This window comes from Homarus americanus, unplaced genomic scaffold (genome assembly GCF_018991925.1).
Source record: "Homarus americanus isolate GMGI-L3 unplaced genomic scaffold, GMGI_Hamer_2.0 scaffold6317, whole genome shotgun sequence".
Classification (NCBI taxonomy): domain Eukaryota; kingdom Metazoa; phylum Arthropoda; class Malacostraca; order Decapoda; family Nephropidae; genus Homarus; species Homarus americanus.
This window is the reverse complement of record NW_024730668.1, coordinates 19485387-19510929: the sequence shown is the minus strand read 5'-3', so window position 1 is coordinate 19510929 and position 25543 is coordinate 19485387. Positions and strand designations below refer to the sequence as shown.

General features: G+C 43.9%; 1 protein-coding gene across 1 annotated transcript in view; it reads left to right on the top strand.

Moving 5' to 3' along the window:
* LOC121867276 (sodium channel protein 60E-like) overlaps positions 1-25543 on the top strand; it is a 98499-nt gene that overhangs the window by 32652 nt on the left and 40304 nt on the right. Inside the window, 9 exon segments of the mRNA XM_042367156.1 lie at positions 8504-8572; positions 8574-8607; positions 9083-9256; positions 9477-9702; positions 11699-11794; positions 13345-13682; positions 15409-15537; positions 23335-23397; positions 25256-25431. Coding sequence (XP_042223090.1) covers positions 8504-8572; positions 8574-8607; positions 9083-9256; positions 9477-9702; positions 11699-11794; positions 13345-13682; positions 15409-15537; positions 23335-23397; positions 25256-25431 — 1305 coding nt within the window.

The following is a 25543-nucleotide window of genomic DNA, read 5'->3' as shown; positions in this document are numbered from 1 at the left end:
AGGGGCAGCAGGAGAGGGAGAGAGAGAGAGGCAGCAGGAGAGAGAGAGGCAGGAGGAGAGAGAGAGAGGGCAGGAGAGAGAAGGGGCAGCAGGGAGAGGGAGAGAGAGAGAGGGCAGCAGGAGAGAGGGGGCAGGAGGAGAGGGAGGCAGCAGGAGAGGGAGGCAGGCAGGAGGAGAGAAGGGGAGGCAGGGAGAGAGATAGGGAGGAGGGGAGGGGAGGGAGGCAGCAGGAGAGAGGGGAGGCAGAGAAGAGGGAAGCAGGGAGAGGGAGGCTGCAGGAGAGAGGGAAGCAGGAGGAGAGAAGGAGGCAGGAGGGAGGGAGGCAGCAGGAGAGAGGAGGCAGCAGGAGAGAGGGAAGGCAGGAGAGAGGGAGGCTGAGGAGAGGGAAGCAGGAGGAGAGAAGGAGGCAGCAGGAGAGAGGGAGGCAGCAGGAGGAGAAGGAGGCAGCAGGAGAGAGAGAGAGAGAGGGGCAGCAGGAGAGGGAGGCAGCAGAGAGAGGGAAGCAGGAGGAGAGAAGGAGGCAGCAGGAGAGAGGAGGCAGCAGGAGAGGGAGGCAGGAGAGAGGGAAGAGAGGAGAGAAGGGAGGCAGCAGGAGAGGCAGCAGGAGGAGAGATAGGCAGAGAGAGGGAGGCAGCAGGAGAGAGGGGAGGCAGCAGGAGAGAGAGAGGGAGGAGAGGCAGCAGGAGAGAGGGAGGCAGGAGAGAGAGAGAGAGAGAGAGGCAGCAGGGAGAGGAGGCAGGAGAGGGAGAGGCAGGAGAGAGAGGGAGGCAGCAGGAGAGGGGAAGCAGGAGAGAGAGAAGGAGGCAGCAGGGGAGAGATAGGCAGCAGGAGAGAGGAGGCAGCAGAAGAGAGGGAGGCAGCGGAGGGAGAGAGAGGCAGCAGGAGAGAGGGAGGCAGCAGGAGAGAGGGAGGCAGGAGAGAGGGGGAGGCAGCAGGAGAGAGGGAGGCAGGAGAGAGAGAGAGGGCAGCAGGAGAGAGAGGCAGCAGGAGAGAGAGAGGCAGCAGGAGAGAGGGGCAGCAGGAGAGAGGGAGGCAGCAGAGAGAGAGGCAGCAGGAGAGAGAGAGAGAGAGAGGGAAGCAGGAGGAGAGAGAGGCAGCAGGAGAGAGAGGCAGGAGAGAGAGAGAGGGGCAGCAGGAGAGAGGGAGGCAGCAGGAGAGAGAGGCAGCAGGAGAGAGAGAGGCAGCGGGAGGAGGCAGCAGGAGAGGGGAGGGGCAGCAGGAGAGAGAGAGAGAGAGGCAGAGAGAGAGAGGTGTGTCGGGTGGGTGTATCAAGAGCAGACTTGTGTCGTTCTATCACCCACGCATAAATATTCGAGTATAGGTGGTGAATACTGAACAGACACACACACACACACACACACACACACACACACACACACACACACACACACACACACACACACACAAGAGGCGCGTGTGTATGACCCGCCCTGGTGTTGAACTCTTAATATAACCTAACAGCTAACTTTTTGCGTCTAGATGAAAGGTCAAAGGTCAAGACAGTCTTACTTATAGAGCTGATTTAAGGAGTATTGTTCCTGTTTATACCTTCATTCCTCTTCATTCCTCTTCCTTCCTTCCTTCCTCCTCCCTCCCTCGGGTTAGGTTGGGTTGGGTTGGGTACTGAAATGAGTCCAATATTCTTACGAGTTTCTTAAAGATTTCAACGTTATGTTTTTTTCACTTAAGTGTATATGTGGGAAGCACTTATTTAGTCCACATAAGTGTATGTTGGGAAGCACTTAATTCTTTCCACGTAAGTGTGTGTGTGTGTGGGAAGCACTTACTTTTTCCATTTAAATGTGTGTGTGGGAAGCACTTATTTAATCAACTTAAGTGTATGTGTGAGAAGCACTTATTTTTTCACTAAAGTATATGTGTGGGAAGCACTTATTTATTCCACTTAAGTGTGTGTGGGAAGCACTTATTTAGTCCACTTAAGTGTATGTTGGGAAGCACTTATCTTTTTCCACTTGCGTGCATGTATGGGAACCCTTTATTTAGTCCATTTAAGTGTATGTGGGAAGCACTTGTTTAGTCCATTTAAGTGTATGTGTGGGAAGCACTTATTTTTTCCACTCAAGTGTTCAGTATGTGTGGGAAACACTTAAGTTCACTGATAAAAAAAAATATTAATCCCATGAACCTTTGAGAACCTGGGGTCGTGTGGCTTTAACAGAGAGAGAGAGAGAGAGAGAGAGAGAGAGAGAGAGAGAGAGAGAGAGAGAGAGAGAGAGAGAGAGAGAGAGAGAGAGAGATCTTGATCCTGGGGGTGCTTGAGAGACAGTAGCGGCGTGAGACAGAAGAAGAGAGAGATTGAGAGAGTGGCGGCGTGAGACAGAAGAGAGTGTGAGAGTGTGAGAGAGACAGTGGCGGCGGAGACAGAAGAAGAGGTGTGAGAGAGACAGTGGCGGCGTGAGACAGAAGAAGAGGGAGATTGGAGAGACAGTGGCGGCGTGAGACAGAAGAAGAGTGGAGTTGAGAGACAGTGGCGGCGTGAGACAGAAGAAGAGTGTGAGAGAGACAGTGGCGGTGTGAGACAGAAGAACAGAGAGAGAGAGTGAGAGACAGTGGCGGCGTGAGACAGAAGAAGAAGTGTGAGAGAGACAGTGGCGGCGTGAGACAGAAGAAGAGGGAGATTGAGAGACAGGCGGCGTGAGACAGAAGAACAGAGAGAGAGAGTGAGAGACAGTAGCGGCGTGAGATAGAAGAGTGTGAGAGAGACAGTAGCGGCGTGAGACAGAAGAAGAGTGTGAGAGACAGTGGGGTGTGAGACAGAAGAACAGAGAGAGAGAGAGAGAGATGAGCGGCGTGAGACAGAAGAAGAGAGTGTGAGAGACAGTGGTGGCGTGAGACTGAAGAAGAGAGTGTGAGAGACAGTGGCGGCGGTGAGAGAAAAGAGAGAGAGAGTGAGAGAGACAGTAGCGGCGTGAGACAGAAGAAGAGAGTGTGAGAGACAGTAGCGGCGTGAGACAGAAGAAGAGAGAGAGTGAGAGAGACAGTGGCGGCGTGAGACAGAACAGAGTGTGAAAGAGACAGTGGGGCGTGAGACAGAAACAGAGTGTGAAAGAGACAGTGGTGGCGTGAGACAGAAGAGAGAGTGTGAGAGAGACAGTGGTGGCGGGAGACAGAAGAGAGTGTGAGAGAGACAGTGGTGGCGTGAGACAGAAGAAGAGAGTGTGAGAGAGACAGTGGTGGCTTGAGACAGAACAGAGTGTGAAAGAGACAGTGGCGTGAGACAGAAGAGAGTGTGAGAGAGACAGTGCGTTGAGACAGAAGAGAGTGTGAGAGAGACAGTGGTGGCGTGAGACAGAAGAAGAGAGTGTGAGAGAGACAGTGGTGGCTTGAGACAGAAACAGAGTGTGAAAGAGACAGTGGTGGCGTGAGACAGAAGAGAGTGTGAGAGAGACAGTGGTGGCGTGAGAGAGAAGAGAGAGAGAGGAGAGAGACAGACAGTAGCGGTGAGACAGAAGAAGAGAGTGTGAGGAGACAGAACAGAGTGTGAAAGAGACAGGTGGCGTGGAGACAAAGAGAGTGTGAGAGAGACAGTGGTGGCGTGGAGAGAGAAGAGAGAGAGAGTGAGAGAGACAGACAGTAGCGGCGTGAGACAGAAGAAGAGAGTGTGGAGACAGTGGCGACGTGAGACAGAAGAAGAGAGTGTGAGAGAGTATGGCGGAGACAGAAGAGAGTGAGAGAGACAGTGGCGTGTGGAGACAGAAAAGAGAGTGTGAGACAGTGGCGGCGTGAGACAGAAGAGAGAGTGTGAGAGAGACAATGGCTGTGTGAGACAGAAGAACAGAGAGAGAGAGTGAGAGACAGTGGCGGCGTGAGACAGAAGAAGAGAGTGAGAGAGACAGTGCGGCGTGAGACAGAAGAAGAGAGTGTGAGAGAGACGTGGCGGCGTGGGAGACGAAGAAGAGGGAGATTGAGAGACAGTGGCGGCGTGAGACAGAAGAAGCAGAGAGAGAGAGTGAGAGACAGTAGCGGCGGGAGATAGAAGAGTGAGAGAGACAGTAGGCGTGAGACAGAAGAAGAGTGTGAGAGAGACAGTGGCGGTGTGAGACGAAGAACAGAGAGAGAGAGAGAGACAGTGGCGGCGTGAGACAGAAGAAGAGAGTGTGAGAGAGACAGTGGTGGCGTGAGACTGAAGAAGAGAGTGTGAGAGACAGTGGCGGCGTGAGAGAGAAGAGAGAGAGAGGAGAGAGACAGTAGCGGCGTGAGACAGAAGAAGAGAGTGTGAGAGACAGTAGCGGCGTGAGACAGAAGAAGAGAGAGAGTGAGAGAGACAGTAGCGGCGGGAGACAGAAGAAGAGAGTGTGAGAGAGACAGTGGCGGCGTGGAGACAGAACAGAGTGTGAAAGAGACAGTGGGGCGTGAGACAGAACAGAGGTGTGAAAGAGACAGTGGCATGTGAGACAGAAGAGAGGTGTGAGAGAGACAGTGGTGGCGTGAGAGAAGAGAGTGTGAGAGAGACAGTGGTGGCGTGAGACAGAAGAAGAGAGTGTGAGAGAGACAGTGGTGTTTGAGACAGAACAGAGTGTGAAAGAGACAGTGGTGGCGGAGACAGAAGAAGTAGAGAGACAGTGGTGGCGTGAGACAGAAGAGAGAGTGTGGAGAGAGACAGTGGTGGCGTGAGACAGAAGAAGAGAGTGAGAGACAGTGGTGGCTTGGAGACAGAACAGAGTGTGAAAGAGACAGTGGTGGCGGAGACAGAAGAGAGTGTGAGAGAGAGACAGTGGTGGCGGAGAGAGAAGAGAGAGAGAGTGAGAGAGACAGACAGTAGCGGCGTGGAGACAGAAGAAGAGAGTGTGAGAGACAGTGGCGTGAGACAGAACAGAGTGTGAAAGAGACAGTGGTGGCGTGAGACAGAAGAGAGTGTGAGAGACAGTGGTGGCGGAGAGAGAAGAGAGAGAGAGGAGAGAGACAGACAGTGGCGGCGTGAGACAGAAGAAGAGAGGAGAGACAGTGGCGACGTGGAGACAGAAGAAGAGAGTGTGAGAGAGACAGTGGCGGCGTGAGACAGAAGAGAGTGAGAGAGACAGTGGCGGTGTGAGACAGAAAAAGAGAGTGTGAGAGAGACAGTGGCGGCGTGAGACAGAAGAGAGTGTGAGAGAGACAATGGCTGTGTGAGAAGAGAGGAGAGACAGTGGCGGCGTGGAGACAGAAGAACAGAGAGAGAGAGTGTGAGGGACAGTGGCGGCGTGAGACAGAAGAACAGAGAGAGGGAGCGTGAGAGACAGTGCGGCGGTGGAGACAGAAGAAGAGAAAGAGAGAGCGAGCGAGGGCCATTTGTATCACTCCGGGATGGTCTCAGGCAGGCACCGCTTGCGCGTGTGTTTAAACAAACTGACTTACAATACTAGAGTAACCTGTGTATATGTTGTATAGTGTATATATTTATTGTATACTGTATATATGAGAGTTTCTATATTGTATATGTGTATATATATTGTATACTTAATGTGTGAATAAGTATGTTTGGTTATGTTTACGTCTTTACACGGGCTAACCTAACCTAACACCACACCACACCACCAGCACTACTTACACCCACCACCGGCCTGCCTCAATAACTAACACACACACACACACACACACACACACACACACACACACACACACACACTTTCTTTCTCTAATCATCCACACATCTACCGCGCGTCGAATCATTTCCGTGGGACGTTTAGATCGTGTTGAAGGCATCTTTAGCTCGTTAAGTGGCCTGGAGGAGGAGGGATGGGGATGGGGGGCCGGTGGGGGACGAGGAGGAGGGATGAGGCTGAATAGAGGAGGAGGGATGGGCTGGATGAGTGGGGAGAGGGAGGAGGATGGGGCCGAATAGAGTAAGAGAGAGGGGGATGGGGCTGGATAGAGTAGGGAGAGGGAGGAGGGATGGAAGGATAGAGTAAGAGAGGGAGAGGGAGGGGATAGAGGAGAGGGAGGAGGATGGGCTGAATGAGTAAGAGAGGGAGAGGGAGGAGGAGGTGAGAGGGAGGGGATGAGGCGAATAGGAAGAGGGGGGGATGGGATGAGAGAGAGGGAGAGGATGGGATAGAGTGGAGGGAGAGGGATGGGGCTGATAGAGTAGGGAGAGGGGGAGGATGGGGCAAGAGTAAGAGAGGGAGGAGGGATGGGGGGAGGTAGGGGAGGAGGAGGATGGGGCTGATAGAGTAGGAGAGTGAGGAGGGATGGGGCCGGATAGAGTAGGAGAGGAGGAGGATGGGGCCGGATAGAGTAGGAGAGTGAGGAGGGATGGGGCCGGATAGAGGGTAGGAAGGTGTTAAAAGTTTACGTCGGGTTCCATGTTGTTTATATATGATTCTCTTGTTTGTGTTTTAAAGGCTAACGTGTTGTTGATAGGTCATTCACGGCCACACAGTAAACATCGTAAATTTATATTCGCTTTTGGCTCGTATTTCCAGCACGACTGAAGCACATTAACTCTTAAGATTTACAGAGGCTCATGCAGTGGGTATTTGAAGTGACTGAAGCTGTAAGAATGCACGTGATAAGCTGCAGAATGCCGTAAGCTGTGAAACGTATAGCTATGCCCGTGATGTAAGAATGCAGAGACTAGAATGGATAAGCTGTGAATGCCGTGTTGCTAGATGAACGTATTGTTGTAGATGATTGTAAGAATGCACGTGATAAGCTGTACGAATGCCCGTGTTAAGCTGTAAGAATGAACGTATTAAGCTGTAAGAATGCCCGTGATAAGCTGTAAGAATGCACGTGACAAGTTGTAACAAAATGTCATCTTATGGAATAAATTATGTTTGTGTTTACCTTTACTCTAAATATTCTCTTGTTCTAATTGGGTTTTGTTTTGTTCTGTTGCAGATGTATATGGATTTACCAGTTGAATAAAGCCTTGATTACTGAAGGTGTTTGATCTCACACGACAATTTATTCAACTCATAAATCCATATACATCAACAAGTAATGAAAGTGTTGTTAAATATACGGCATCAAGAGCTGCACCCGGATTCTCAGATGTTCTTACGTTCAATTCTTCTCGTATCTTCTTCTCACAATGGTCTGAGAACTTACTTCCTTGTCAACATGCACGCCCTGTCCTTTCACATATGCCAGTCCAGTTGTTGGGGAGCTCTTGCTCATCCATACATCTGCAGAACAGGATTTTAAGGGGTTCAACACGCTCGTTGCACAACTTTTTAAAGTCTTGGATGCTCTGGGACTGATATATCAACTCATATTCTAATAGCAACATGGAACGCATACTCTGCCCCGACAAGCTTGATGTTGATCCAAATTCCCCAGCTGCTGAGAAGGAATACAAGCATTGGCGTAAAACTTTTGAAAACTTTATTGATTAGTGTGGAGACAGAGCGCCTGACAAACTACGATGTTTGATAAAATATGTGTCTGCTACTGTGTATGAATTTTTTGCTGATGCTACGGAGTTTGAAACCGCGATACAAGTGTTAGAAAAGGTATATGTTTAAAAGAAAAATGAGATATTCGCCGGACACCAGCTCGCCACAAGACGTCAGCGTCCTTCCGAAACACTGGATGAATTTCTTCGCGACTTGCACAGACTCGGCAAAGATTGTACTCTAAAAGCTGTCACGGCCGAAGAATATCGTGAAGAGTTAGTATGGGATGACTTCATCAACAGACTGTCTTCTGCAAGTATACGTCAACGTCTATTGGAAAATCAGGCTCTCACACTCTCTCAAGCCTTTGATCAAGCTAGAGCCTTGGATCTTGCACAGCGTACTTCGGAAACCTTCCAGCCACTAGGCCCTGTCATTGCAGCAGCTTCAGGATGTGTGGAGGAAACGTTTAGGTCACCATACACTAATCAACAAGATATATATCCAGATGAGGATTCAACACTTACAAGTATGACCACTAAAAAACGATGTTGGTTTTGTGGTGGCAGTCTTCATTTACGGGCGAGATTTCCAGCTAAAGATAGTGATTGCTTTTCATGTGGAAAAAGAGGGCACTCGGCAAAAGTCTGTCAGACTAAGGGTAAGTAACAGGTCACGGCATCAATTTCATCTCCTACCCTTTGTGCCATCTCAGCTGCTGTTCCTCATTGCCTGAATTGCTCTGCTACAAACTTGAAGGTAAATGGAAGACGAATCTCCCGCCTATTGGTTCGGTAAGTTCTGAGAGTTTCATTGACAAGAGAGTGACCTATCGGCTTAAGCTTCACATCAACCCGTTTCCCAAAGTATAACCCTGGCAATGTCTTCTTCAATGGCTTCTGTGATAGGTGAATGTACGGTGGATCTCTATATGAATGACAGCCATCCTCAGTCACCATTAGTGCTATCAATAATTATTATTTGTTTAATATTAACAAATACCTGCCATGAGTCAATATTATTATATTATTATTATTATTATTATTATTATTATTATTATTATTATTATTATTATTATTATTATTATTATTATTATTATTATTATTATTATTATTATTATTATTATTATTATTATTATTATTATTATTATTGGTTTTCTCCTGTAGGTGGAACTTCACGGACTTCTTCCACTCTTTCATGATGATCTTTCGTATCCTGTGTGGAGAGTGGGTGGATTCTCTGGGACTGTATGCGGGCTGAGGAGAAGGACGTGGTACAGACATATAGACAGACAGACATTGGTTCAACATATACAGTACATTGACAGTGCTGGTATAGGATTGTTTTCTAGATCGACGTAAACAATAACAGCTCCATTTTGACAACTATGGGTCTGTGGTTTGGTCTGAAATTTATCATGGTGGCTTAAACTTTCATGCTAATCAAACATAGCTCAAAATAATTACGATTGACAATGTTACTCAATGTTGCGGTCAGAAAAATTTCAAAAGTAAACAATGTAGACGACATACCTACAGTGACGTTATCCTGTCATTTAGGAGACCAACTGAAAAAAAAAGTAAATAACAATAACGTCACTTGAAATATTCTTATATTAACAGTAGGTAACATTAAATCACTTTATTCAAGGATAATCAAGGAAAACGGAAGGATAATTAAGGAAAATGTTAAAATCTTCCATTTTTTTCTGTAAATTACGAACGCTGCTGGTGGTGGTGACGTAGGGCTCTGAGACGTGCCTGGCTATCTTTCTGCCGGCGCTGGTCATGGGCAACTTTATGGTGCTGAATCTCTTCCTCGCTCTCCTGCTCAACTCGTTCAACTCCGAGGAACTCAAGTCTCGTCAGGACGACCTCGAGGACGAGTCCAGGGTACTTCAACTCTTCGTCAGATTGAGGGTGAGTCTCTCTCTGAACCACTCTAACAAGCTACAATCACTATAAAAACCCACAACCACTAGAACAACCCATTATAATCCATCAGTCTCGAGGATAAGGTACTTCCATTGTCCTCTCTATCTTGTAATGGATTTACTGGTTTGGACTGACTCATCTCTAATAATGCTGGACCTGACTCTGATAACCTACGGCCAACTAACCCACTCTTTTGTTTCCTTAGGATAGTATATGTCGACTCAAGAACAAGAACAAGAAGAAGAAGGAGCCAGCGGAAGAGGTTGAAGAAAAGGTGGAGGAAGAGGAGAAGAAGAAATCCCTGGAGGACGTAATGCCTGAGAGAGGGGTGAAGCAGGCGTTCAGTGAGCCAGAGATGCATACACGGTGTGAGGAGGAAGACGCCAGCACTGATCCACAGACCAAAGGATACAAGCGAATGACCATTGTAGGTGAGCATCAGGGGTCACAGTACCGACAGGTGACCATTGTAGGTGAGCATCAGGGGGTCACAGTACCGACAGGTGACCATTGTAGGTGAGCATCAGGGGGTCACAGTACCGACAGGTGACCATTGTAGGTGAGCATCAGGGGGTCAGCAGTACCGACAGGTGACCATTAGGTGAGCATCAGGGGTCACAGGTACCGACAGGTGACCATAGGTGAGCATCAGGGGTCACAGTACCGACAGGTGACCATTGTAGGTGAGCATCAGGGGTCACAGTACCGACAGGTGACCATAGGTGAGCATCAGGGGTCACAGTACCGACAGGTGACCATTGTAGGTGAGCATCAGGGGTCACAGTACCGACAGGTGACCATTGTAGGTGAGCATCAGGGGTTACAGTACCGACAGGTGACCATTGTAGGTGAGCATCAGGGGTCAAGTACCGACATGACCATTGTAGGTGAGCATCAGGGGTCACAGTACCGACAGGACCATTGTAGGTGAGCATCAGGGGTCACAGTACCGACAGGTGACCATTGTAGGTGAGCATCAGTCACAGTACCGACAGGTGACCATTGTAGGTGAGCATCAGGGGTCACAGTACCGACAGGTGACCATTGTAGGTGAGCATCAGGGGTCACAGTACCAACAGGTGACCATTGTAGGTGAGCATCAGGGGGTCACAGTACCGACAGGTGACCATTGTAGGTGAGCATCAGGGGGTCACAGTACCGACAGGTGACCATTGTAGGTGAGCATCAGGGGGTCACAGTACCGACAGGTGAGCATCAGGGGTCAAGGTTAATTTAAATCAGGAGAACACAGATCAAACTCTAAGTGGTACGTATAAATGTCTGCTTAGGTTAGTATGAGTTGGGTTAGATCAGTTTACATTAGGTTGGTCATATTAAGGGTAGGGTAGGTTTGGAGGTTAGTGAATGGCAAGACAAACTCCATATATCATAGCTGGTAGAAGTACAGTAGTTGTTTAAGGTAGGTGTGTGGAAGACGTCATATGAGAGGAAGGGATTATTTTAACTATTTTTTCCCTTTAAGAACAGAGATAAAGATGTCATTTGGTCCTATAGGGGGGTACAGTAGTAAAATATAAAGATGTCATTTGGTCCTACAGGGGGTACAGTAGTAAAATATAAAGATGTCACTTGGTCCTATAGGGGGGTACAGTAGTAAATTATAAAGATGTCATTTGGTCCTATAGGGGGGAACAGTAGTAAAATATAAAGATGTCATTTGGTCCTGTCGGGGGTACAGTAGTAAAATATAAAGATGTCATTTGGTCCTACAGGGGGTACAGTAGTAAAATATAAAGATGTCATTTGGTCCTATAGGGGGTACAGTAGTAAAATATAAAGATGTCATTTGGTCCTATAGGGGGGTACAGTAGTAAAATATAAAGATGTCATTTGGTCCTATAGGGGGTACAGTAGTAAAATATAAAGATGTCATTTTAAAACAGAAGAATGTATTTTGTCTTAGGAATTAAGTATGGATATGTCACTGTCTTAGGGTATATACAGTAGATGTTACTAAGTGAAAAGACCAAAAGATTTTCATGTTTATTTGATTCACTCATGACAGATGGTAAGGTTCGTCAATAACAGGGCCTCCTCTACACCATAAAACACATTAATATTTAGGAAGGTTAGATGAAAACACTCGATGTTATGAGATTATAATTCAACATTCTGAACCTGTTTTTTCCAAGATTAGGATATTTTTTAATAATTTCTCTGTGGTGTTTAGTTCTTTATATTATCATTAAATTATTAGGAATGTTGTTTGGTTTCAAGTTAGTCATCTCGCGTGTATGTACTTTACTTGTATCTCTCTCTCTTGCATCTGATTTTCTCTTTTTGCATCTCAAGTTTTAAATCATCAGAAATATCTCACCGTGGCTTTTATTTTGCCGCCTTGACACTCTTCAGAATCCATTATCTGTATTTCTTTCTTGTGTCATTCCTTCCCCTACCTCAATTCAGACAAGAACAACCGCAATTCGAAAGTATCTCGACTGCCTCAAGAAAACGGACACAAGGACAAGACTAAAGTAAATGGAAAGAGAGTAAAATTTCAAGGTAACGACACACAAGTAGGCCATAGAAGATATGCTATATAGGCAGTTAACTGTGAATGTCCCCACTTCATATAGCACAGTAAATATAGCTACAACTATATGGTTCACTTAGTAATACTGTATTTAAACTAGACATGTAAATTTCATCAAAGCTTTATTTTTTTTCATTCTACCAAATATTTTTGTTTAATTATTATTGTGTAATTTTGTTTTTGTTTTTGTTTTTTAGTGTTTTTGTTACCCTAATTTTTTTCTTTAGTTTTAGAAAGAAAGAAAATTATCATTGTATTTCACTTGATCACCAATAGAATTTGTTCATATACATTTCTTTAACCATTTTTTTTTTATAATGTACCTACCGTAAGTTACTGTATAGACCCTCGGCTAATTTAATACCATAGGTGTGTTTTTGCCGGCATATCACCCACTGTTGTGTTCATTTTTATTAGCATCATTGTCCGTCAACCCTTTCTTTCTGTGCCTTGTTATCCTATTTAAGGGTTGTATTGTTGAGGCTGCAAGGTTCCACAACACAGCATAATGTAAATGCTTCCCCTCCACTTAAGTATTGGTCATGTGTTTTAGTTGTCATTGGGGGTAGTACAGTTTCACTTCCAGAATTAGTGTTAATCTGAACAGTTTCATGTGTATTGGCATTTTTACCTTAGCCTTAATAATTGTCATTTGCTGTCATCACAAAGATCCATCTGTGAGTTTTTTTGTTTCTCCTTGGCAAGAAAGATGTTTTGTAGATAAGAACGTCACCCGGGATGCATGGAGCCCTGTGATGCACAACTCACACCAACACAGGAGATACGGTGTTTACATGTGTTGTTTTAAAACGGATGATGTGTGATATAATTAAGGTTTAAATCATGTTTAATATCCTTAGGAATAATTGTGCCTCTGTCCCTACCATTAGTGTAAACCCTTGCAGTAATATAGTCCAGCTAAACCTTGCTCATGCCGTGCACAATAATGGAAAAGCTTGTAGTAAAATTTGTATATCCAGTAAAGTCCCAAGGCCAAGCAGTATTGATTTTCATAATGACTATTTTGTTTTACCTTTCACATATTGTTTGACAGTACCTTATAGCTCTGTATGCATAATGGATATTTTTGTCATTATCTTTATTTTTGACATAAAGATATGGACCATAATTTAAGTACAACACAAAGATCTTCAGTTTGTGCAGATAGTTCTCCCTTAATCCCTGCTCCTTTGGAATGATTCTTACAGTTTCTGATGTGCAGTCAGTAAGTTTGGTGTTCCCCATAAAACTCTCTGTGGATTATAAGATCAATTTGTTGACATGACTTTAACATCAAGTCATGGAGCCTCTTTGTCATGTAGTTTCTCTTAAAGTGACAACCAAACTTTTAAATTGTTGAAGTGACCTTCCTATATATTACTGTGCTTTCTCTTGACCAAATAGCTCAAGTAAGGTGACTCCTGTATTATTTTGGTAGTCAAAATTGATTGCCAGTCCTCAAATTGTCAATTTATTGTATATATATATAAAGGTTGTTGATTAAGAGACCACTTCACAGGTGATGACGACCGGCCAGAGATCATCGAACTTTCTGATTTCAACCAGGGAGAGCCACAGTTTGCATTTTGTTCCCGGGTACCTTCACATCACGAAAATGGGGACCAGGAATACCCTGAACAACAGTTTCGAGAATACCCTTCAAGTGAATACCGGCAAGAATACCCAGTTAGAGAATACCCACAAGATTACTCGAATGAATATGGACATGAACATGATTACCACCAGTTGCAATTTCCAGAATCAAACTTGTCTGAGGGAGAAGCATACAATAATGAGGACAGTGTCTCAGAGGTCAACTTGTCAGATGGCAACATTCCCAAAATGAAGTTGGATGAGGTAAAACTTTGCTGTAGTCGTTCAGAATAGTTGGTTTAGGCAGTTATGTTTGTACTGGATCGATAGATTGATAAACAATAATCTGAATTCAAATTGAGGTTTATCAGCTACAGGGTAAGTAATTGAAAATAGGTCATTCAGTAGTTAAAGATGAATAGATGTTTATTCAGTTAAATCATCATAGCTAGATTGCGCAGGTATAAAAACCGTATATTGTACATAGACAGTGCAGGTATACAAACTACATTATAGAAAACAATAAATTAGTTTAACCAATGTTCAGTCAAGAAAGCCACAGCAAATTGAGTGATTTATTGGGGACAAGCAAATAGCTTAATATTTGTAACTGGCCAGTACTGTACATGTTGAACTAATCTGCTGGTAAGTATATGTGTACAGTATAGTTAATGATCAACAATTTCACGGATAATCGATAAAGGTTTAAAAATGTGGGTAAAGTTTCAGTAAGTAAAGTGACCAATACTGGCACATGTTCAAGTATATTCAAGAGGTTTTGCATTACTCAGTACTTGTGTAATAAAGAACTGACTGGCCACCCGACCACCTACTGAGATAAGTGGTGTAGAGTTGACTGGATCCATAACTGAAGGTAAGTTATTTGATGACTGCCTGACTAACGGATGAGTGTTGGAAGTCACATCATCACCAGATAATGTAAAGAGTCCTTGCTCCTTTAAGGTAAATATTGTGATAACTTTACTGCACTGTACTGCATAAGAAAGGAAGAGAACAAGGTGTTGGTGAAGCGGACAGAAGGTTTGTGAGTCGTGTGGATTGTAGAAAATTTTAAATTATGACAATAAATTAGATAGACAATAAACAGGTTTTTTTTTTTTACGGGAATTAGCCCACCCTGGCACAGGTCACTGATCCACGTCGGGGCCTGAGGGGGCGAAAACGTAATAATAATAACAATTATTCACAGTAAATAAAATTTATAATGAAATAAAAACAAAATTGAAAATAAAATAATAATAATAATAATAATAATAAAGAACCATAAAGAAAAAAATAGATCAAAAGTGAGAAACAATATATGTATGTTGTGTTGTCCAAGTACGAGAAACAATTGACACCCTACAATTGTTGGTAAGTGAGGCAGAAAGTCAGATCAGCAACCTGGGACTTGGTCACATATGGCAGCAGGGTCTACCATTAGACAACACATTATGCTTCCAATATCTTCCCAGTCGGTAGTACCTCCCTGTATATATATTTTGTTTTACTTTTTATATGACAATTTATAATAAATAAATTTAACTACCGGGTAGTTGTTTAACTTGACTAGAAGCAGTAATAGCATGAAATTTATACATATTCAGATTTTACCTTTACTAATTTTTGAATGCATTATCATTGTTATCACCTAAAGTGCTGTGCTTTTTCTTCACAATTAAAAAGTTTAGTAATTAGCTAATCATCTTTACTTCATATTATAACAATTCTAACTAGAAAATAATTGTCACAAACATAAAGCCTTTTTGCATGTTTGGAATTAATAATGTGCATTTTCAGAATTCCTTTATCTCTTTATTTTCACTAAAATATTCAGGAATCTTTATAAATTCCCACCAGTAAGAAATTTATAAATATCATTATTTAGGGGCAGTTTGTCCCCCTCCCTACCATCTCCTCCACCCACCACCTGTATGCAACCAGCAGACTTGAGTTGCTCAAAATTAGCCTTGCCTCCCCCACACCCCAGATGAGCTTCAGTGACCTACACCGGTCAAGCTCTAAGGATATTGACGGTTTTCAGGAGGTGAGCTTCGATCCCAAGGCCAAAGACATTCATGGCGAGCCTAATGGGGGACCCAAGGGGAAACACTGGCAGGTGAGAGGTTGTGTACGTCATGTCCTCAGTAAGCCATGACAGATATTACATTTGGTGTTGGTTAAAAAAAAAAACACAAACTAAGAAAGAGAGGCCATTATGTCACAGTGGAAAAAATATGGTGTGTTTCTTTCATCTTGTTCTTATTAGTAGACTTTAAGTTCTGAGTTGACAGAAACTTATCAATTCTTAACTAGATTTTCATATTTATGGTTTGGTTTAGTAAATTATTATTATTATTAGCTGATGTAAAGAGTTTTATTATTCTGCGTTTCTTATTTTGATCACAGAGGGAAAGGAATGTCAAGAAAAAAGAAAAGAAAAAGAAAAAAAAGTTGTTGACTTTGGTTAATTCATGAATAGGACAGAGGCTTGGGATATACCAGAGTCCAAATTAATAGTTTCAAATTGAACGATAAAGACTAGAAAATAAAGACTACAGTATACCATGTGTGGGAATTGGGCTATACCATGTGTGGGAATTGGGCTATACCATGTGTGAGAATTGGGCTATACCATGTGTGAGAATTGGGGGAGGTGTTATGTGGAACTTGCGTATCTGTCATTGTATCATATCTAACATCATTTATAGAACACAACTAATTAGAAAAAACTAAGAATCCCCTTTTGAAATTGACTCCAAAACACAAGATTTCCTATATAAATGGCAGCCAAGTATGTACTGAAGGTCACAGGTATATTTAGTTATTTTATTTTCAAGAGGATATAGTCCGAGTTTCCTTTGTTTTCAGGCAATTTCTTCAGCAATGGAAGTTGACGTAAACAATCTGATGTTTATGTGTTATTTCACTTAATTAGTCTACGTAAGGTGTTATGTCCTGACTGTTAACACCAGTGTCTCATCCATCTTCCTCACCTGACACCTGTATCTCATCCATCTTCCTCACCTAACACCAGTACCTCATCCATCTTCCTCACCTAACACCAGTACTTCATCCATCTTCTTCACCTGACACCTGTATCTCATTCATCTTCCTCACCTAATACCAGTACCTCATCCATCTTCTTCACCTGACACCTGTACCTCATCCATCTTCCTCACCTAATACCAGTACCTCATCCATCTTCCTCACCTAACACCAGTACCTCATCCATCTTCTTCACCTAACACCTGTATCTCATTCATCTTCCTCACCCTACCTCATCATCTTCCTCACCTAACACCAGTACCTCATCCATCTTCCTCACCTAACACCAGTACCTCATCCATCTTCACCTGACACCTGTATCTCATCCATCTTCCTCACCTGATACCAGTACCTCATCCATCTTCCTCCACCTAACACCAGTACCTCCTCCATCTTCCTCACCTAATACCAGTACCTCATCCATCTTCCTCACCCTAACACCAGTACCTCATCCATCTTTTCACCTGACACCTGTATCTCATTCATCTTCCTCACCTAATACCAGTACCTCATCCATCTTCCTCACCTAACACCAGTACCTCATCCATCTTCCTCACCTAACACCAGTACCTCCTCCATCTTCCTCACCTAATACCAGTACCTCATCCATCTTCCTCACCTAACACCAGTACCTCATCCATCTTTTTCACCTGACACCTGTATCTCATTCATCTTCCTCACCTAACACCAGTACCTCATCCATCTTCCTCACCTAACACCAGTACCTCATTCATCTTCCTCACTTACTTTTATCCTCTTCACCACTGATTGGCTCGTTAGCCTCTTGGGCGATCGGTCACGTCTCTGTTACACACTGTTGGCAAGTACTGGGCATGCACCGGCTCCTGAATGTACCTGAACCTGCTCCAGTGTTGGTCAAGTCTTGTCTTGATAGAGCTCACACTCAGTGCCGTCACAACACTTTCTGGTAGATTGTTCCAAGAGTTCACAACTCTCACTCCGAAAAAGTTTGTGCCTCACAGTTTTCTGGACTTGCGGCTTCTTCAATCTTGAGCTGTGACCCCTTGTGGGGCAAGCGTCCGCCAGCTCCAAGTAAGGACACTCGACTGAGTAGTGACCCTTGAGATGCTTATACACCTCAATCAGGTCACCCCTTGCCCGTCTGTAGTATAAGCTAGGCAAGTTCAGGCGCTCCAATCTCTCAGGGTAGCTGAGGTGCCGAAGGGCAAGCACCAGTCTGGTGGCCCTCCTTTGAACATTTTCAACCAACTGACAGTCCCTAGCATATCTCGGGGACCAGACGGGGTGACAGTACTCCAGAAGGGGAAGCACTTCACTCTTGAAGATCGTTACGAGGGGCGGACCGTCTAGATATCTGAACGACATTCTTATAAGACCCAACAATTTATTTGCCTGATTTACCTTCTTCTCGCAATGGCCCGAAAACTTCAACTCATTGTCAACATACACACCTAGGTCCTTCTCACATCCACTCTCAAATAGTGCAGTTTCTTCATCCCGTTGGGACATATGATACGCCTCCTTTCCGTTGGTACGCCCCAGGTGCATCCTCTTACACTTCGTGACATTGAATCTCAGCAGCCATTTCTTCGACCAATTTTGGAGCCCACAGAGGTCCTTCTGCAGCTCTTCACAGTCCGCTTGGTTCTTGATTTCCCGAAATAACTTGGCGTCATCGGCAAACATTTGTATGAAGGAGTGTACAACGTCAGGATTGTCATTTATGAAACAAGCAAACAACAGTGGGCCCAATACACTGCCCTGTGGTACCCCTCTTGTGACAGGTACGGATGATGATTTCGTGCCATTAATCACCACACATTGCTTGCGGTCATGGAGAAAGTCTTCTAGCCACGCTAGGACATTTACCCGAATTCCGTACCCTTCCATTTTGATTTTCAGCCTTTCGTGGGGTACTCTGTCGAAAGCCTTGGCAAAACCTAGATAAATATTGTCGATATTATTACCCCGTTCCAGAACATGGGTCCAAATATCCAATACCTTGAGCAATTGTGTTAAGCAGGAGCGCCCCGGCATAAAACCGTGTTGGCAATCCTTTACAAGGTTGTTTCGTAGTAGAAGTTCCATCGCGGCATCTCTGATAATACTCTCAAGTACTTTACATATTATGCTGGTCAGGCTCACCGGTCTATAGTTGTTCGTGGAGTGACGATCGCCCTTCTTGAAGATAGAACTAAAATAAGCCACTTTCCATTCACTGGGGACCTTTCATTCATCCAGGATCTTCAGGGGCTCGGCAAGCTCGTTGCTCAACTCTTTTAGCACACTAGAAAACACCATGTCAGATCCGGGACTCTTATGGACCTTTAGCCTGGACAGTTTATTTCTAATACCCTCTTCTGTGAACACAATGTGGGTCAGTACTGTGTCGAACTGTCTGTCCTCAAACGCAGGAAAGTTAATCGCATCCTCTCTTGTGAACACCGAGGAAAAGAAAGCTCACCTGACTCCATTACCTCATCCATCTTCCTCGCCTTATACTAATACCTCAACCATCTACCTCACCTAACACCAGTACCTCATCCATCTTCCTCACTTAATACCAGTACCTCATCCATCTTCCTCATCTAATACCAGTATCTCATCCATCTTCCTCACCTAACACCAGTACCTCAACCATCTCCTTCACCTAACACCAGTACCTCATCCATCTTCCTCACCTAACACCAGTACCTCAACCATCTTCCTCACCTAACACCAGTACCTCAACCATCTTCCTCACGTAACACCAGTACTTCATCCATCTTCCTCACCTAACACCAGTACCTCATCCATCTTCCTCACCTAACACCAGTACCTCATCCATCTTCTCACCCAACACCAGTACCTCATCCATCTTCCTCACCTAACACCCAGTACCTCCAACCATTTTCCTCACCTAACACAGTACCTCATCCATCACCTCACACTACAACACCAGTACCTCATCCATCTTCCTCACCTAACACCAATTACCTCATCCATCTTCCTCACCTAACAGTGCTTCAACCATCTTCCTCACCTAACACCAGTACCTCATCCATCTTCTCACCTAACACCAGTACTTCAACCATCTTCCTCATCTAACACCAATTACTTCATCCATCTTCCTCACCTAACACAGTACCTCATCCATCTTCCTCACCTAACACCAGTACTTCATCCATCTTCCTCACCTAACACCAGTGCCTCATCCATCTTCCTCCACCTAACACAGTACCTCATCCATCTTCCTCACCTAACACCAGTGCCTCATGCATCTTCCTCACTAACACCAGTACCTCAGCCATCTTCCTCATCTAACACCAGTACTTCAGCCATCTCCCTCACTAACACCAGTACCTCAACCATCTTCCCTCACCCTAACACCAGTACCCTCAACCATCTTCCTCACCCTAACACCGGTACCTCATCCATCTTCCTCACCTATCACTAATTACCTCATCCATCTTCCTCACCTAACACCAGTACCTCATCCATCTTCCTCACCTAATACCAGTGCCCTCAGCCATCTTCCTCACCTAACACCAGTACCTCAACCATCTTCCTCACCTAACACCAGTACCTCAACCATCTTCCTCACCTAACACCAGTACCTCAACCATCATACTAACACCAGTACCTCATCCAGCTCCTTTACTACTTCAACACCCATTTTCGTATCTTCCTCACCTAACGCAATACCTCATCCATCTTCCTCACCTAACACCAGTACTTCATCCATCTTCCTCTCACCTAACACCAGTACTTCATCCATCTTCCTCACTAACACCAGTGCCTCACATCCATCTTCCTCACCTAACACCATTACCTCATCCATCTTCCTCACCTAACACAGTACCATGCATCTTCCTCACCTAACACCAGTAACTCATCATCTTCCTCTTTTCTTACCAGAGCGCTTCCAACCATCTTCCTCACCCTAACACCAGTAGCTGTCATCTTCCTCACCTAACACCAGTGCCTCATCCATCTTCCTCACCTAACACCATTACCTCATCATCTTCCTCACCTAACTTTTAAAGTACCTCATCCATCTTCCTCACCTAACACCAGTACCTCATCATCTTCCTCACCTAACACCAGTACCTCATCCATCTTCCTCACCTAATACCAGTACCTCCAACCATCTTCCTCACCCTAACACCCGTGCCTCAACCATCAGCTGCCACCTAACACCAATTGCCTCAACCATCTTCCTCACCTAACACCGAGTACCTCATCCAAATATTACCACACTCACCTAACACCTGGCCTCATGCATCTTCCTCACCTAACACCAGTACCTCAGCCATCTTCCTCCACTAACACCAGTGCCTCCAACCATCTTCCTCACCTAACACCAGTACCTCATCCATCTTCCTCACCTAACACACCAGTACCTCAACCATCTTCCCTCACCTAACACCAGTACCTCATCCATCTTCCCTCACCTAATACCAGTACCTCATCCATCTTCCTCACCTAACACCAGTACCTCATCCATCTTCCTCACCTAACACCAGTACCTCAACCATCTTCTTCACCTAACACAGTACCTCAACCATCTTCCTCACCCTAACACCAGTACCTCATCCATCTTCCTCACCTAACACCAGTACCTCATCCATCTTCCCTCCACCTAACCTGCCAGTACCTCAACCATCTTCCTCACCTAACACCAGTGCCTCATCCATCTTCCTCACCTAACACCGATGCCTCATCCATCTTCCTCACTAACATAGTACCTCATCCATCTTCCTCTTGCCTAACACCAGTACTTCCAGCCACATCTTCTCACCTAACACCAGTACTTCATCCATCTTCCTCACTAACACCAGTACCTCCATCATCTTCCTCACCTAACACCAGTACCTCATCCATCTTCTTCACTAACACCAGTACCTCAACCATCTTCCTCACCCTAACACCAGTGCCTCAGCCATCTTCCTCACCTAACACCAGTACCTCATCCATCTTCCTCACCCTAACACCAGTGCCTCAACCATCTTCCTCACCTAACACCAGTACTCCCATCCATCTTCCTCACCTAATACCAGTACCTCATCCATCTTCCTCACCTAACACCAGTACCTCATCCATCTTCCTCACCCTAACACCAGTACCTCCAGCCATCTTCCTCACCTAACACCAGTGCCTCATGCTCTTTATACCTAACACCAGTACCTCAACCATCTTCTTCACCTAACACAGTACCTCAACCATCTTCCTCACCTAACACCAGTGCCTCATCCATCTTCCTCACCTAACACCAGTACCTCATCCATCTTCCTCACTAACACCAGTACCTCAACCATCTTCCTCACCTAACACCAGTACCTCATCCATCTTCCTCACCTAACACCGGTACCTCATCCATCTTCCTCCACCTAACACCAGTACCTCATCCATCTTCCTCACTAACACCAGTACTTCCAACCATCTTCCCTCACCTAACACCAGTACTTCATCCATCTTCCTCACCTAACACCAGTACCTCATCATGTACCCTCACCTAACGCAGTACCTCATCCATCTTCCTCACCTAATACCAATTGCCTCAACCATCTTCCTCACCCTAACACCAGTACCTCATCCATCTTCCTCACTAACACCAGTACCTCATCCATCTTCCTCACTAACACCAGTATCATCCATCTTCCTCACCTAATACCAGTACCTCATCCATCTTCCTCACCTAACACAAATTACCTCGTATCTTCCCTCACTTCAACACCAGTACCTCATCCATCTTCCTCACCTAATACCAGTACCTCATCCATCTTCCTCTCCTGAAACACAAGTGCCTCATCCATCTTCCTCCACCTAACTACCAATTACCTCAACCATCTTCCTCACCTAACACCAGTACCTCAACCATCTTCCTCACTAACACCAGTACCTCAACCATCTTCCTCACCTAACATCAGTACCTCAACCATCTTGCTCACCTAACACAAGTACTTCATCCATCTTCCTCACTTAACACCATTACCTCAACCATCTTGCTCACCTAACACTAGTACTTCATCCATCTTCCTCACTTAACACCAGTACCTCAACCATCTTCCTCACCTAACACCAGTACCTCATCCATCTTCCTCACCTAACACCAGTACCTCAACCATCTTCCTCACCTAACACCAGTACCTCAACCATCTTCCTCACCTAACACCAGTACTTCATCCATCTTCCTCACCTAACACCTCCTGTATATACAGAAATGTAATTTTATTAGTTATCACTATTAGCTATAATATTACAGTAAGCCCTTGTTATTCGCAGGGGTTAGGTTCCAAGGAATGGCATGAATAGGCAAAACCGCGGATAGCAACTTCTACTACCTTAGTGCGCTTCTCTATACCTATACCTGCAACCGACCAGCTGCAGCAGCATTCATCCCCTCCTTTAACTTATCTAATAATTCAGCTTTCTTTGTCAGAGTCATCACTGACTTCTGCCTTTTACATTTCACTCCACTAGCATCACTAGCACTGACGCTAGGCAGTCTTTAAGGGGCCATTTTCACACAGAAACACTAAAGTTTTGAGAGTATAACACGAGAAGCTGCCTGGGGTGACTCGTTGTGCTGCGGGAAAAGGTTTGCCAGCGAATCTTCGAAATTGCGAATCGCAAACCAGCGAATGGCAAGGGTCTACTGTATACTAATCCTTCCTCACTTACTCACTCACTGAAAGACTTTTTAGATTACAACTATTTTGGATCACTCTTGTAGCTATGTAATAATTGTTCTTTTTATTAATTTCAAGACATCATCATTTGTGGGTATGTGTGTTTTGTTGGTAGGCAATCTCAATGACAGCTTCTACGAGATTAGAGTGTAGATACGTTTTTCCTCTTTATTTCTTTTTTTCTTTTTTGCACAACTGTATTCTATCTCCGTCAGGCTGTCAAGAACTCAAAGGAAGTGAAGAAGACTCAGTACAAGAAACCTGCAGTGACTGATGAAGTATTGTTGTTTTTTCCTCAACTCATTTTTAGTTCAATGATATCATGACATGCTATATTTTTTTATGCTTTAAAGGATGCTTCCTTGGTAGACAGGGATGGGCTGTTGCACTCGTACCTCATCTTGTATGTACTGTATCTGTAGTACAATACTGTATTTGGCTAGATGCTGCTGAGAGATTGTGTGTTGATCACCATGTCTCCCCCACAATCCCTACAGACTGCTTATGAAAATTCTTAATGTTATCCATTGTAATTTATATGTAGTGAAAACAAAAATTATGAGAAGGATGAAATTGAAAATGACGGTATTGATTGATTTATTTATTTATTTGTATTTTTTTTAATTTAGACTTGGGTGGAGAGCCTAATGTTTGACAGTTTCTCTTTGTTGGAAGTTAACAGTTTGTGTCTGGTTTTTACACAGAGATGTATAGATACTCAATGTGTGTGCATAAAATTTGCTAATAGATGTTACTTTAGTTTACTTGTTGTATGTACTGTATGATTGCTGTATGCAGTACAGTAATATAAATAATTATGTCACTACGGTCATATGAGAAGTACAGTATATTGGTGAATAACGAAGTATTGATTAAATTACTGGTTATTATCTAATACTTGTGCCAGAGTGATTATAAACATCTGGCATGAATATCAAATTTCAAGAGTTATAAAGGGATATGGGTCACGGTTCCTTTCAGCCACCCTGTAGTGTATTAGGGAGCCTCATTGAAAAAAGAAATAAAAAAATAGGTCTGCCAATCTGAAAACCAATCACCAGTCAAATCAATTAATGACATTTTTAAATAGCTGTGTAATTAGTTTTAGAGATTACAGTCCCTGGCAGTAGATTGAGTGGCATGCAGTCGTTGTGGTAGGTTAAAAGATGGTAAGGAATGGATTAAGTGTTGCCTCATCAGAGTGTTAGATACCAAGGTAATCCTCATCTTTCCTTCCATGTTGTCAGGAGGTACTAAGGCTGTACTGTACAGGCAGTGGTAGTAAGGCCCACACAATTAACTTCTTCACACTAGTTATTTGTCACAGTAACAAATCTTCGTTGCCTCTCATCATTACTATTATTATTTGAGGAACACACAGTCCAGCATATCACTCTTGAAAACAGTTATACAGTACAGTACTCACATTGCTGGTAACATTCTGCAAGCTGCATTCACTGTCACTGCCTACAGTCGTAACACATATACTATATTAATATACTATATTAGATCTTGTAATTATAGCCACTTAACTTCCAATCATCTGTCATAACATAAGCAACTTTACCTCCCCTACCTATTACATATTGAGGCAGTACCACATGATGAAAATGTTCCTCTATATTTGTGGAATAATACGCTTGTATGGATCTATGCTTCTGGGCTCCAACTCCCTGCCTCCTCCATTGTACACTTGAAAAATGCATGACGAAGATGCACAACATTGTGCACTCCGAGAGCTTTATTATATTGTGCATGAGTTTGTTTAATATTACTACAGTTGTATATATATATATATATATATATATATATATATATATATATATATATATATATATATATATATATATATATATATATATATATATATATATATATATATATATATATATATATGTATGTACAGTACTGTAGATGTTCTGACAAGACACAATAAGTAGTATGTTGAAAGTCAACATTAATTGTTCCACTCATTCTCTAACACAAGTACACTAGTAAGTGTTACAATAAAAGAGTTATATGTTCCTAATTGTTATCAATAAAATATACCATTTCCTTTGGTTTATTCCTTAAAACATACTGTACTGAATTTAATTATATTGTATAAAATCCTTACATGTATCATTCCTTCCATAGACGGTGAAAAGGGACATGTCAAAAGGGCTGAACAAGACGCAGAGTTGGAGTGCTGTGGTGAGCTACGTGGACACCATCACCGGTGGAGTCAAGGATGACGAGGACCCAAGATTTAAGAGAAGGGAGATTATAGCCAAAGAACCTGCAGACTGTTTTCCCAAGCAAATCTTCAATAAGTGAGACTTTAACCTATTATAGGGATTGTACTGTACTGTACTGTACTGTATCTGCACTGTACTGTATCTGTACTGTGCTGTACTGTACTGCACTGTACTGCACTGTACTGTG